At 40.1% G+C, this 15,917-nt stretch overlaps 1 protein-coding gene and 1 pseudogene across 1 annotated transcript in view; one reads left to right on the forward strand and one right to left on the reverse strand.

Moving 5' to 3' along the window:
- The first annotated feature begins 1,298 nt into the window (after positions 1-1,298).
- Positions 1,299-8,819, forward strand: LOC127440602 (uncharacterized; annotated as a pseudogene).
- A 2,173-nt stretch (positions 8,820-10,992) lies between these two features.
- LOC127440414 (regulator of G-protein signaling 21-like) overlaps positions 10,993-15,917 on the reverse strand; it is an 11,181-nt gene continuing 6,256 nt past the window's right edge. The window contains exon 6 of the mRNA XM_051696958.1: positions 10,993-11,491. Within this exon, the coding sequence (XP_051552918.1) occupies positions 11,246-11,491 (246 nt within the window). The 3' untranslated portion in view covers positions 10,993-11,245. The remainder of the gene's footprint in view (positions 11,492-15,917) is intronic.

Here is a 15,917-nt window from a genome sequence, read left to right on the forward strand (position 1 = left end):
CTATAGCTTATTTGAAAAGTAGAGAGTATAAGTGATTTACTGTATATGTGTACTTCAATGACCTGTAAAAAAGTGCTGTCTGAAAGTTCGCTCCATTGACCATCCTAGGTGCCACCCTAAAATCTACACTATGATTGGCCATCTCCAAAGTCGGAGGTGGGCATTCAATATCGCCAGACTGAACCTAGTAGGTTCAAAATGGAGCGGGAACTGAAGCAGTGTCAAGAAATGACAGGTAATTAGGTGGACTCGCAGAACAGTGCGTACAGTCATCCGAAATTAAATATGGCTTGAACGCACACTGTAAAATATTTTATTTTGATAGATTTTATTGTTGAAGAGAAACCACACAAACAGTTTTGTTGGGATTTGACTTTCTGTTGAAAAACATTGCCTTACTTGACATCAGTCAAGCAAAACTACAATTGTGGGACATCTCTGTTCCTCTCCTTACTAGCAAAGACTTTATTACAATGTGCTGCAAAATGTCTTTGGCCATCACCATGACCCTCCCACCCCTAAGTGTGTCAGTTGTGCTGGTTCAAGTGTGTCCACCCAGCACAGCCCATTTATCGAGTGACTTTATTGGTAACTTAGAGCCAAACATTCCCAGTTCCTTGAGTTTCCTGGTCACACACACTGTCACCAAGGTGCAAAGTGGACTGACAAAAGCCCGGATTTTGAATCCTACTGGGCAGGACATATCACTGAAACAAGAAATGCACCTGGGTGAGTTTTACTCAGTGGATGAATTTGACCTCCAGACTCTGTCATACTACAGTGAACATGGCTGCAGCAACCACATCTCAAGTAGCAACTACTATGTCATTGGATGAGTCATCGATTTCGACATCACAGAGGGCAACACTCTCCGCACTGCTGTTGAAGCACAGCAACATCTTCAGCTCATCCAAACAGAATGCTGGTCGATGCATGCTGATGAAACAATACATCAGGACAGGGGGACATGCACCCATCAAATAGCGTGCACATCGTGCATCACCTGAGAAAAGAGCTGAAATAGAGAGACAAGTTTCTGCCCTGCTGGCAGATCGGGTTATTGAGGAAAGCTGTAGTCCCTGGGCCTCGCCAGTGGTGCTGGTGAAAAAGAAATCTGGTGCCTGGCATTTTTGTGTTGACTACAGATGCTTGAACAGTGTCACATTTAAAGATTGGCAGGTGGAAATTGCTGAGGAGGACAGGGAAAAAACAGCCTTTACAACTGGACGGGGCTCTATCATTGGCTCCCGTGGCACATCTGTATGGTGTACCTAGATTATATTTTGATCAACAGCAAAATGTTTGAGGAAAATTTTTCTAGCTTGAAGGAGGAGTTTTCAAGAATCCAGTATGCAGGTTTAAAACTGAACCCCCAAAAGTGTCACCTTGCCAGAGATCATGTTGTTTTTCTTGGCCATGTTGTATCCCAGCAGGGCCTTCAAACTGATCCAAGGAACACGGAAAAGGTTAGGAACTGGCCAACCCCTAAGTCTCCTTCTGAGGTCAGGGTCTTTGTGGAACTGTGTTCTTATTACGGACAATTTGTCAGAGACTTTTCAAAACACGCTGCTCCACTTAATCGTCTTTTTGGGAAAAATTTGCCTTTTGAGTGGATGAACGAATGTGAAGAATCATTCAGCCATTTGAAAGGAGTGCTGTCATCTGCTCCTACTGTGGCATTGCCTAATTTCAATGTGCCTTTCAAAATGTACACTGATGCCTTTAAATGGGCCGTTGGTGCTGTGCTGGGCCAGGACAAAGGGGGACTAGAACACGTGGTGGCAAATGCCAGCCGAGCATTGAACCCCACACAGAGGCATTGGTCCACCTTTGATCGTGAGCTGTGGGCCATTGTGTGGGCCATCAGAGAGTTTAGGTATTACATTGGACTTGCTTCATTCACTATCATCACAGATCATCCCTTTTGGCACTTCGGCGTATGTCCATTGATGATGAACCAACTGGCAGGAGGGGGAGATGGATTCTGGAGCTTGATCCGCTTAATTGGATCAACAAAAATGCAGATGCGCTTTCTCGACGTCCTGAGAAACCTGGCCTGAGTGTGACTGAGCCCAGTGTTAAGGAGGTATTGGAAATTATTGTTGTGAGCTCTACAAAATCACATGCTGACATTCAATGCTCCACTGGGTCTGCTGACCGCATAGAGGAAGTGAATGTCAAAGACTCAAATGTCAATTCAGAACCCTTGCTCTCCCTGTGTGTTTTGTCATATAATGCATCTGACCTCAGGGCCTTGCAGAATTCTGACCCTGATATCAAAACTGCATGAAGGCCCTCTCAATGCTTAAGGAAACTCTGGACTGAATTTAATTGTCTCTCAATTGTTAATGGACTGTTGTGCCGTTCAGTTGTCTCCTACCTCTCTGGTGACCCAATTACTCAGGTTGTTGTTCCCTCTGCTCTCATACCAGACATTTTATTGAAGCTGCATGGTGGTCCTGCCTCAGCCCATTTCTCCTCTGAACGTGTGTGGGAGAAGGCGAGACAAATCTGCTACTGGCCTTCTATGTTTAAAGACATTAAAGAATGGTGTGAGCAATGTAAAGCATGTCAGACTTGTCATGGTCCTGTGCCAAAACACTGTGTTCCTATGGGTGGGTCACAGACAACACGCCCATTTGAAAGGGTAGCAATGGACATCTTAGAGCTGCCTTTAACCACAAAAGGTATGTGTTGGTAGTAGAGGACTATTTTTCCAAATTTGTCAATTTGTATGCCCTGCCTAATCAATCTGCACTGACTGTTGCACATTGCCTTTTTGAGGATTATATTTTGATTCATGGCATTCCTGAGACTATACATTCTGGCCAGGGCTGTCAGTTTGAAGCAGAGGTCATTCAGAGCCTTTGCCAAATGCTTGGAATTAAAAAGACACAGACCACGCCCTACAATCCTAAATCAGATGGAATGGTAGAGTGTTTTAACCGGACATTGATTGACCAACTGGCTAAGACACTACTTACCTATGGTGGGGAATGGGAATGTTTTGTGACAGTGGCCTTTGCTTACAACACCTCACCCCACTCCAGCACTCATTTCACACCATACTACCTGATCCATGGGCAGGAAAAACGAATAACTTAATGGTTTCAACCTGAAAGAATTAAACTTAATTCACTTTAAAACATTCACAGTCTCTTTACATTCACTGTTTTTGAAAGTGTATAAAGAAGAAGGATAGGATGTGAAAGGTTATAATTTTTGAAATATGAATGCAATGAAATGTCAACGTACAATATATATTTCTTAGAGTTATGTCTGCTTTTACATCGATTTTATCTGAGGACATGCTTTGATTTATGAGAACCAGAAAGTGGCCTTCCTCAGACCACCAGCTGTGATGTCAACTTTCAAGGCTTCTTTTAGAAGCAGGTTTGTTCAGTAGTGTTCAAAATATCAGTGATTTTGTCATGCGCATTGTATGTATCTTTATGTTTAGGGGTGGGCTTTAGGGATAGGGACCAATGACTCCCTGCTATGGTTAAGGTTAGGGGTGGGTGTAGGCATAGGCTTTAGGGATAAGGACCAATCAGGTGGCGGGGAGTCAAAATATGATATTTTATATTTTATTATGGTAATAAACAGCATTGCTCATTAAACTGCTCAATAAACTGCTCTCATTAGAGCTCAACTTCTTTTTAACCTGGATATTTAACCCTTTTTAATGCCTGGAACAATGGCTTTGTTTGGAATGTAATACTTGCTTACTGATTATTGCACATTATATATAATGTATACTGCTTATTTTGCAATTCTTGTTTTAAACAGTAGTTTGCTGCATTGTTGTCACATGACCTCATCATGATGCATAAGAGTGGCATCCAGTTATCATCTTTGAAATAAAAATGGTTGTTTGCATTTTTATTCAAATTCAGTTAAAATGTTGTTATGTGAAATATTATATATCATTAGTGTAATTACATAATTTTGTCACACTGAAAAATGACGGAAGGTCACGTGCATGGCACTGTGATATACAAAACAGTGTTCTATGCATGCTGTGCTATATAGTAAACATTTTGGCAAATGTAGTAGGTCATACAGATATTTTATGCATATTCAATATTTGCATACTGTGCATAGTATACATACTATACTTGTAGAAACAGTAAAATTTGTTTGGTAAAATGCTGTTTCCAAAAGAACTGTGTCAAAATGATGCACTTATCCGCCAGCAGGGGGAGTTGTGGTTCCTAAATTAACATCCTCTCAATTCTGTTCCTTCTTCACAATCAACGGTGAACAAGAGTGAACAAGGGTGACGGTGTCAATCTTCAGTGCCATAAAAATCTTAACACATTGTCATACTGTCAGTCTAGTTATATTACACAAAAGTTTCAAGTTCTTGTGTGTTGATTTTGACAGAAATCAACTAATAGTCACAACTACTGTGCCATGAAATGCAGTGCATGGTTGCAAAATGGTGGCATGGAGAGATGATGTGTTGTTAATTAGTCGGCTCTAAGACACAGCAAAAACTCCTCAAATCCATCCCATACTTCGTACTGAGTGTAGTTAGCAAAATGATGGTGGTTTGTTCACATAATTTAGCTCAGTCAGTGAATTTGAATTATTTTTCTCAAACAAAGAGGATGTTTCAAGTATAATTTATTCTAGACAGTCAAACACTGTTCAAGTCATGTCATTTTCATTTGTACAGTGCTTTTCAAAACACACATCATTTCAAAGCAGTTATACAGAAAATTATGCTGTAACAGAAAATGAAGCTGTAATGTCTGTAACATCTTAGAATCATATTAATAATTTCATTTCCATCAGGGTCAAGTGCTTTTGCTAAAACATCTGGTATATCTCAAGGAAGCACTGTAGGGTGCTAAACACGACAAGGGTGTAGCAGCCGCGGGTGACGTGGGGGACATGTCCCCCACAGTTTAAAAAGGTGATTTTTGTCCCCCGCACTTTTCTAAGCTAAACCCATACCGAGTCCAAATGGTGGATTTGTATACAGTATTCTTTGTGTTTTGTTTCTTTGGGCTGATTGAGCGACCATCCAGCCAATCATAGGTGAAACAACCCTTACGTTATAGGCCGTCAGTCAGACAGTCTAATCAACACGGCTCCGTTCATTTCTACAAAGTTGCTTTCAACAATGCTCATTTATCCATGTTTTTAATCGGCACTGACGTTGATCTAAATGAATAATCTAGAGATGAGGAACACACAAACGAGAGTTATTTATTGGCAGCATTACTTGCAATGCACTGCAGAAAAAAACAAAGGACAATCCTTCTTTTAAGCTGTCATGTGTATTCTGTTGATTCATGTCTTTTATTTTGAAATTCTAGTTCCTGTTTCATGTCATGTGTTCCTGTTTCCCTTGTCATGTGATTTCTGTTTTCCCTCCATGTTCATGTGTCATGTTTTCATTGGTTTATTGTTTAATTAGCTTGTTATGAGTTCTGTTTGTTCATTGGTTTATGTTCTCCCATGTCTTGTATTTAAGCCCTCATGTTTTCATTGTCTAGTGGTCAAGTATTGAATGTGAATGGTCATGTTTGTAGTCAGGTCATGTTTGTAGTCAGGTCATGTTTGTAGTCAGGTCATGTTAGGTCAAGTCATGTTATAGTCAAGTTCATGTTTACGTTTAGTTCACGTTTGTAGTCAAGGTTTTGGGATTCCACATCTGTAAATAAACTGCACTTGGGTTCTTCATCTTCACGTCTTCGTCATTGCCATCATTGCCAGTGCCAGCATACGTTACATAAGCACACATTATAAGTGGAGTTTATATCAGCGCCTGAATCTTCATTAAGTTATGCTTTTTACGTTGTGTTTGTGATGTAATAGTTTAATCAGATGTTTTTGACAGTTTAAGCAGATTACTAGATCTGTGTTAAATATGTAAAGCTATTTTTAAAATCAGCTCCTGTTTTTTACCTCTATGTTGGTGTGCAGTTGACAAACTGTAGGAAAAAGATAGATGTTCTCAGAACACTTAGGCATTTTACTGATGTGAATAGATATGTAGACATACTTTTTTATACATGAAAACATATGGACATTATTGAAACTCATAACAATATAAGACTATTGTTGTCTTTTGATAAAAGTCATGCTCGGCAGCTCACAAACTGGAGGGAAATGATAGATTTTCTTTGTTCTTATAATCCATAAAACCTCCACTGAAGTCTCTTTGTAGGTCTGTAGACATACAAATTTTAAAGGATTAAAATTTTCCTTTGATTTGTTGATTCAGTGACTAACTAATTTCACACAAGACACTCATTTATCACCACCTCTGGCATCACCAGAAATGGGCACTGAATGAATCATTAAATGGATCTGAACAAATTTTGGTGAACGTAGTCAAAACACTCGAGCCACTTAGATACATTTAAATCCCACAATGCACAGAGTAAAAAAATATATTGTGCACATGCACAATTGTCATTATTGTAAATGATTAAATAATTTATTCAGGACCAGCTTGTGCTCGGTCTTTAATTGACATGTCTGAAACAGTAGCACAAGATGTCCTTATTTCTGCAGCTAATTTTGCGAAATTTTGCAATTATTTTGCAATACTAAAATCTTTAAGATACTACAAATATTAAAAGTAAATAATACGTATATATTAATATAATACTTATATCATACTTGTATATTAATATATACTGTAATATATAAATACTGCACCGAAAGTGTTGGGTCTGTGCAAGCCACCTACTGACAGCTGTGTCCCCCTCACTTTTAAAATGACTGCTATGCCCCTGAAACACAAGGACAGATTTGATCACACTAACACTTGTCTGAGTGAAATATGTTCCCAGAACCAGTGTTGTTTTTTCACTCTGCTACAAAAGGGTCAAGTAGAGCATACTTCCAATTTTGGTTACTTTACGGTACGACATCTTCTGTCAAATCAGAGCTGTATTATGTTTTCTGTGTTTGTATTGACAACACATTTCTGTCAGATCTCTCAGTTTATGAAACAGTTGTAAATAGTCCATTAAATCATCTAGCTATTATTCATGAAATCAAAGTTCTTTCACTTTTAGAGCTTTTAAAAATAATTGTTCCACCAAAATGGTTGATTTTAGGGCTAGTTAAGATCATTGTGGGTTTATGCTGTTAGTCTGATTAACATTAAGATGAATCACCCCTTAAGGCTTTATGCTTTTAAATGAAAGATTTATGGATTGGATCTTTGAACATCTAAAAAACTTCTTGGGACAATTCCATCTCTAGATAAGCAAATGCTAAATGATAATAGTGGATTACATTCAAACAAGTACAAATTTTACATGTTTGACTTCAGCATGACCTTTAACTTGAGACTAAGATGCACTTAAAAATGAATACAAAATGTGTTACATTTGTTTTATTCCGTCTATGACTGTGCTCATTGGAGTCATTTATGGGTGGGACATGTCCCTACCACTTTTTGCCTTTGCCAATTTTGTCCCCACCACTTTTTAAGCAACTTTTGTCAGGTAAGTGTTTAATGCACAAGAAACATCTCCAGTTCTTGAGCAGGACTTTCAGTTTCATTAGTGTGTATTATAATATGTGGCGATACAGTATTGGAGTTATAATAATATAGTTATAATAGTATAATATGTTATAATAATTGCTTGTTGACATACATACATCCACTGACATACAGATGCAATCTTCATTTATTAAATTGAAAAGTTATACCAGGGCAGATTAGAACCTGGAACTTCTTGTACTAGAGGTGAAAACTTTACCAAAAGACCAATCAGTCTTTCTGGCTCATACTTACTGATTCATGTATTTATCCATTGACTAACAAAATCCTTGCACTGACTGTGTTAAATATATGGGTCAAGTTACCAAATTAATTATGTAAAATGTGTCCAGGACACACCAGCTGGCCACTGGGGTTCCTTAAGGATCAGTGTTTGGACCCCTCCCCTTCTTGATGTACACAACATCACTCTGACCGGTCATTGAGGCACATGGCTTTTCCTACCCCTGCTACGCACATGATACGCAGTTCTACCTGTCGTTCCAGCCTGATGACCCTTCTGCCTCACCTCGTATCTCTGCCTGCCTCTCTGACATTTCGACCTGGATGAAGGAAAAACACCTTCAGCTCAACCTTGCCAAGACAGAACTCCTCGTGATCCCAACCCATCTGTTGACCACAACCTCACTATTAATCTTGGTTCAACTACACTAACACCAACCAGAACAGCTCGAAACCTGGGAGTGGTGGTAGATGTCCAGCTAAATTTCACTGTACGCATCTCATCAACTCTTGCAGGTTTGCACTTCACAACATCAGGAAAATCAGACCTTTCCTGTCTAAATATGCTACACAGCTCCTGGTCCAAACTCTGGTCATTTCAAGACTGGACTACTGCAATGCCCTGTTGGCTGGCCTACCAGCTAACACAATTAAGCCACTGCAGATGTTTCAGAATGCAGCAGCGTGTCTGGTCTTCAATCAGCCAAAAAGGGCTCATGTCACCCCACACTTGATTTCACTCCACTGGCTTCCTGTAGCTGCCTGCATCAAATTCAGGGCTTTGACTCTGGCTTTCAGGACAGCCAGTGGAACCGCAACCTCTTACTTCAGCTCAATTCTTCAGGTCTATGCTCCAGCTCGCTTTATGCGGTCTATGAACGAGCAACGCCTGGTGGTCCCATCACAAAGAGGCTCAAAGTCTATTTCACAATTGTTCACTTTCTCTGCTCCTCTGTGGTGGAATGAACTTCCAACCTCCACACGATCTGCTGTTACCTTCTCAACATTCAAGAACCAGCTGAAAACACATCTGTTCCGTGAGCACTTAACCAACCCACACTAATTGGACTTACTATGGCACTTAACCTGCACTTGTACAAAATGTAAAATCTACAAAAAAATGTTACTACTCCAGCCACTGTGAGAAATTGTCAGTCCTATACTGCAGATGTTGTTTGTATGACAAATTACTTGCTATGTGTCTCATTTGTAATTTGCTTTGGATAAAAGTGTCTGCTAAATGACTAAATGTAAATGTAAAAATATTTATTGGAGTGCTTGAATTGGTCTTCAAGAATGACTATTTATCAAAACAGTAAATGCTTATTTGACATTATCTGCACATATCCTAATTAAAATTCATGAGTTTTGCCACTTCGTGATGTCACCCCCTAACTGTCCACACCAATTAAATGAAGCCCAAGACTGTGCTCTATTTGGTGGCATCCAAAGTTAGACATTTTGCATTACAATAAAGCCACTCTGTGCATGCATAATTGATGTTTGCTACGAAACACTTCTAGTCTGGTTTGATAGGATGACAGTGGATCAGACTTAGATATCAGTAAAGATGGCTGGAAGCCTGACACAAGCTCTAATGATTCTTATCAAGAGGGAGATGTGGGCATCTCTGAGAAAATGATTGGTAGGAATAAATCACTGGGAATATGATGGAACTTGGACAAATTTCTGCAAATGTGTAAACACAGAGAACTTGTAAAAAAATAAATAACAACGTTTCCCTGCTAAAAAGAGTCCCCATTGTGGGTCCCTATCATGGGATGATGGTATACTGGTGTCCCCCAACAGGCTTCTTGACTAAACCAGCAAGACAACATTCAGTCTTTCTGGTGCAACGAGTCTTGCTGTGATAACAGCATGCCTATGCTGGTTCATCAGTTAGACCAGCACTAAGCAGAATGAACCAGCCTGGACCAGCATGGAAAATCATGGTCTGCCCAGTGACTAGTTCGTTCAGTGACTGTCTGATACAGATTGCACACAAACCTGGCTAGCACTTGCAAAAATCACAAGATCCAAGATTGGATCTGGGAGTCATTTTGTGTGAGTCAGGATGTGAAGGGTTTTATAAGTCCACCAGGAAACAAAAGTTTTTTGAAAGGTACCAGGTTGATACTATTAGTGCTGCTGAGTAAGAACTAATAACAGTAATCAACTTGTAATACGAGTGACTTTAGTGGTATTTACTTGTCAGAAACTTTCCATGAAATGTCCATTAACAAATGTATACTGTAAAAAATATGAAAGAATAGCGGCAGTTCAGCGAGGGTCTCACAAAATGGTTTCGGTTGATCGCACATTAATTTAAGAGGACTCACACGGTTTCTTTTCTGTGCAGTGTGATTAGAGTTAATGTTTCTTTTTACTTATTGATCAACAAGTGATGGTAAAGAACAGAAAGAGCATTAAAAGAGACATTATTCAATGAAAATGGCATGCGTGGATCTCACCTTTGGATCTCACACATTACAGGGAACAAGCCTTCATGCGACACAACATGCAGTGAAGGATCTCGGTGCTAAACCTCTTGCCACTAAACAATTTTAGCACTTTAAGCACTTCGAGGACCTTGTGCGAAACCCTGTTTGTTTGAGGCACTTAGTAGCAGAAAATGAATGCCATATTCGCCATATATGTATAAACTAACTGTATATTCCATTTTAGTTAAATATACCAAATAATCTGTTAAACAAATGAAATAAATACATCTTTTGCTGACAGTCCACACACATTTCCCACTAATTTCATTCCTTTTTTGAGTTTTTCTCCAACACCTATAATTGCGGTAATCAACCATTTCAAATTCAAACCTAAACAGGCATAACACAGCATTTAAAAACAAAAGGTATATGTCAGTCACTCTAAGTCCTGTCTAAAATTGAGCTGCAAAATGTACAGACTTTTGGCAGTATTCGAAAATCTGGCTATCCACAAGACAACACCATAACTAATCTCACTGTTAGCTACACAAGATTGAGGACCATGCTTTGGCCTTCACTTTTTTGCATTTACTGGGCCTTAAATGGATGGCAAAAATCAATTTTAAGTACTAATTACAAAGTTCAATCTCACATTTTCCTCAGTGATGTGTTAATTTTATAACATATTTTAGTCTATTTTTCAATTCAAGTCTTTACTCTCTTTACTGTCTCTGAGAGCAATGCAAAGGTGGCTGTATTCCTATAATTAAAAGACAAATGCACAGTTTATATAATGCAAACTTTTATCATAAAACAAATATGTACACTTTACAATTTTTTAGGCATTCTAAACATGAAAATTAAATTAGCTTGGCATGAAATCCTAAAAGAAGAGCCATATGTAAATTATAATTAGTATTTAAATACAAACCTACAGTAAGTATTGTTAATAAATAGATAAGAGATGTATGTCACATCATCAAGTGCTATTGACAATATAACACACACACAAAAAAAATTACATAAACAAAAACTCTACAGTACAAATCTACAACCAGGCAGCTGTGCCTTCAGCACGTTTAGTAAACACAAAGGAGCGAGACCGTCTCCTGGTCATAGTCACTGGGCCTTTCCTCTTCGTGAGGGTCAAGTAGATGTCAGAGGTGAGGAATCGTGGATAGCAGTCTCTTTTCATCAAGCCATAGATTTTATCTTGAGCTACATCAAAGCAGAAATGGGTGGGCTGTAGGATGTTCTTCTCAATGTCAGCCTTGGTTGTGTGATCAATGTTGATCTGAGGGGTAAAGTACAAAAATGTGAACACAATGATTTTACATGACTGCATCCTGTTTTAACCAAAATGTAAATACCAGAATATTGTGCACTGTGACGAAAGACAAGATACTTGAGTAATGCAAGATGAAAAAATTATGTTGGAAATTTATGAGTTCTGTGCCAACCATGATTACGCCATATAACTGATCTGTGTTTTTATCTGGTACATGAAGACGTTATGACCAGAACTGCAGAGCCTACAAAGAAGGGAACAGCCTGTATAAGTTTCAGTATCTTGTTTTGTTTCATAACACTCAAAAAATGATCGTCAGTTTTACTCAATTCTCCCATGTTCATATTACTCAAAAACTCATGTAACCAAGGGAACTTAAATTTGTTGATTAACCTGAAAAAGTGTCTTTCAGCTTTACTTAATCCGTTTGCGTTGCTACAACATGAACATTTTTTGTTTGGTTAATAGAAATTGTGCAGATGATTTCTAGTTCCCAGCATGCTTTGCATGGGACTCCACAAGGAGAGTAAATGTTAAAACTAACAGTTATTTTATGTGTCTTTGTGCAAAATGAATATAAAGGTGGAGACTTGTTAGTGTTAATGTTTTATGTTGAGATTTAGAAGAATTTCTGTTATGTTGTAGTTTTGGGGGTTACTGTGGTGAAGTTGTGGTAACCATAGCATAGTGACTTAGTTGCAATTGGTGAATTATGCAAAACCTCCAGCATGAGTTTAGCATGCTAAAATGTAATATTACTAGCTAGCATATCACTGAAAGAGTTTCATTTAAGTTTTTTCGGCATGTCAATTTTGTTGGGTTTACTGTATTCAGTTAAGTTCCTTCTACCTGAAGTATATAAAATGAAATTGCATGGTAATTTTAATTTTAATTTTAATCAGCCAAAGAGTTTTTTTTTTTAGTCTATTTAAAGTACAAATGTGATACAATGATATCTGTAATATAAAGTCTCTTTTGTTTGTCACTTACACACTTAGACCCAATTCACACCTGGTTGTTAGATCCCAGTATTTAGCATCTCGGGTGATCCAATCACATATAGCCAGTCACATCGCTATTTACACCTGGTTGCTTAAATGCATCTCTTGTGACCACTTGTGTTCTGATTTTGGGGGCCAGGGTCTTTGATTTTATAACGACATACATCAGTCACTATGTCAGTGTGTTACTGCATGACATTAAAGTGCAACAAATTCAGAAAAGACAAAGAAAGCATGGAAAAAATGGCGCAATATTTTTCCCAGATGCAGCTGAAATTTAATCTAAGCACAAATGCAACTTTACGGGCAGAATTATCCATTATTTTAGCGGATTCCCTACATTAAAAGAGCTTCAGATGTTCATGCTTCTCGTCTGTTTTGATATCAAACACACTGCAGAAGATCTGTGAAGTTCTCATGCTTGTGTATGTTTTGCCATTTTTAAAATGTTCCAATCGAAGGGTTATTTTCTTTGAAAGCCGCTCAAAACCGGCAAAGTTTAAACTCTTGTTGATTGACAGGTGAAAGGAGGCGCTTCACTGCTGTCTGGGACGCATTCAGGACGGATTAGCGTTTACACCTCAAATGCGATGCGGTCACATTTGTTTTTGACTACCTCCGTAGTGTTTTTTGTGATCCGGATTACCAAAAACACATCTTAATGCCATATGTAAACAGGGTCTTACTGTAGGCCCTGGGTCTACGTAAGCAAGCTCGATTTCACGTGTGCTTCCATTTCAAAATGTGTCAAAACGCATTCTCTGCATTGTTGAAAGGACATTAATGCGAGCTGACATCTTCTATGACCAGTTTTCTCTTTCAGGTCAACAACTGTGATGGCAGATGAAACAGTCTAGAGAATTTTGCTAAACAAGATAAAGCTATTCTGTAAAATCTGTAATTCTTTCCTGAGGTCCACGCGGAGCTCACAAAGACCTGCCGTGCACCCTACTTTTCGCTCACTCAGGTCAGAGATGCTGCTGTCCTCACTAAAGTGGACCACGCCGAAAAAAAAGGCAATTTAAAGCTTTCCCCGGTAGAACAGGTGGTCGCAGCGTGCCTCTGCCATAATACTGCCATGGGATGGAAATCCCACCCCTCCAACCCATGTCCACTGACATCTGCACTTGCTGGAAGTGCTTATACAGCAGTTGGCCAAGCTGGTTCAGCACTCCACAGCATGTCGGTGCTCCAGGTTTTTCAAACTAAGCTCCTCAAACAAATGGATGAGCAAGGCCCTGATCCAGAGCTGTTCTATGAGCTCCGTACCGCTAAAAATTTGCCGCTGCGAGCCATGAAAGCTACTGCTCAGGCCATAGGCAAAGCGATGAGCCTCCTGGTGGTTCTGGACCAGCATATTTAGCTAACTCTCACGGAGATGCATGACGCAAAGAAAGCCTCCTCGACACCCCAGTGTCACCTGATGGTCTCTTTGGCAACGCTGTGGAAGGCTTTTTAGAGTGCTTCATCGCGGTGCAAAAGCAGTCTCAAGTGATGAAACATTTTCTACCAAAGAGAAGTAGCACTTTCCCTTTCCCGGCATGTTCCAGATCTAATTCCGGTCAGCGCCCTGCAAAGAATCCATTTCTCGCTGCCCCAGTGCAGCTGAAAGCTACTGCTGAGCCGTCTGTGAAGCCTCGCAAACCGTGGCCCAAGCGTAAGCACCTGCCGTTTCAGTGTGAAAAACGCGGCAACGGAAAAACCCCAGCCGGGCAGCAGAAACGTTCCTGACATGCCCAGCCCCGTGAAGAGAAGCCCAGGGCTCGCCATTATTCACGGCCCAGAGCCGAAGAAGGATGTCCGACTTTTGGCACCTGGACAGGTGCGAAACGGGCATGGCACATAAACCGCCTAGAACTACTGGCTGTCTTTCTAGCTTTGAGAGATTTTCATTCCGACATTGTGAATCACCACATTCTGATTTGTTCGGACAACACAACAGTAGTGGCATACATAAATTTCCAGGGTGGACTCCGATCGCCACAATTAATGAGCATAACACAACGCCTCCTGCAATGGAGCAGGCGTCATCTCCTCTCATTGCGCGCGACACATGTCCGGGGCCGTCTGAATTTTGGAGCGGATCTGTTGTCACGCCATTGAGTATTACCAGGGGAATGGAGATTTCATCGTCAAACAGTGATGAGTATTTGGGAAATATTTGGCCAAGCAGAAGTCAACCTATTCACCTCCGCTGAGAACTATAATCTAGTCATAAAGTTCCTTAGGGGAGCGAGGCATTGGAACCCCCCTTGCCCTGCTATTGTGCCGACCTGGGACTTGAATCTGGTGCTGAAGGCACTCATAAACTCTCCGTTCGAGCCACTGGGATCTGTTGAGCTGCGGGTGCTTTCCTTAAAGACCGCACTCTTATTGACTTTGGCCTCATTTAAACAGGTGGGTGACATGCAGGCTCTGTTGACTGATAGCTCATGCCTGGAGTTTGGTTCAGATCTGTCAAAAGCCACCATTAATCCTAGAAAAGGCTACGTGTCTAAGGTTTTATCAATGCCCTTCAAGGTTCAGGTGGTTTGTTTGCAAGCCTTCTTTTCCCTACCATTTAATTCAGATGAAGAGCAATCTATGAATATGTTATGCCCGGTAAGGGCATTGCATACATTTGTTGAGCGCACCCATCAGTTTAGGCTGTCAGATCAGCTCTTTATTTGTTATGGAGGACGCACAAAATGAACGTCCGTTTCCAAACAAAGGCTCTCTTGCTGGATCGTTGATGTAATCACCCTCGCTTGCGAATCACAGTGCGCGAATTGCCCTATTAGTGTCAAAGCGCATTCAACCAGAGGTATGGCCTCTTCATGGGCATGAACAAACGGTGTGTCCTTACAGGACATATGTTGGCAGAAGGATGGTCTTCACAAAACACGTTTGTGAGGTTTTATAATCTGGACGTGGCGTCCATGTCCTCACAAGTCCTCTCTGTATAGAGCACTTCTTACTTTCAAGAGGGTGAGCCCAAGCCCTTATTACGGGTTGGCTACTTACTATAATCAATACAGCCACCTAATTATATGCTGTTGAACTGCTTCTTTTAAAGTCATAAGCACTCCGATAAGAAATAAAACCTACTTTCCCAACCTTGTTGTGAGAGGGTTAATATCCATTGTGTGTATATCTATATGGTTCATATAGATCCCAGACTACATTAGTTTCCATCTGGCATCAGATCTGGCATTACAGGAGTGTAATGTCACGTAGTGCGGTGTGATGGGATATCATTCCCCATAGTACTTACAGCAATTAACTGAATTGAAAGGGAACGTCTCCAGTTACACATGTAACCTCAGTTCCCAGAGATGAAGGGAACGAGACACTGCAAAAGCTGGCTGCACTTCTACTTCAGATTTTGATAGTATGAGTGACTCACTCTTGTTCATCTGTCAGAAAATTCTGAAGAAATGGTGACGGGGCAC

The sequence above is a fragment of the Myxocyprinus asiaticus genome, chromosome 5 (genome assembly GCF_019703515.2).
Source record: "Myxocyprinus asiaticus isolate MX2 ecotype Aquarium Trade chromosome 5, UBuf_Myxa_2, whole genome shotgun sequence".
Classification (NCBI taxonomy): domain Eukaryota; kingdom Metazoa; phylum Chordata; class Actinopteri; order Cypriniformes; family Catostomidae; genus Myxocyprinus; species Myxocyprinus asiaticus.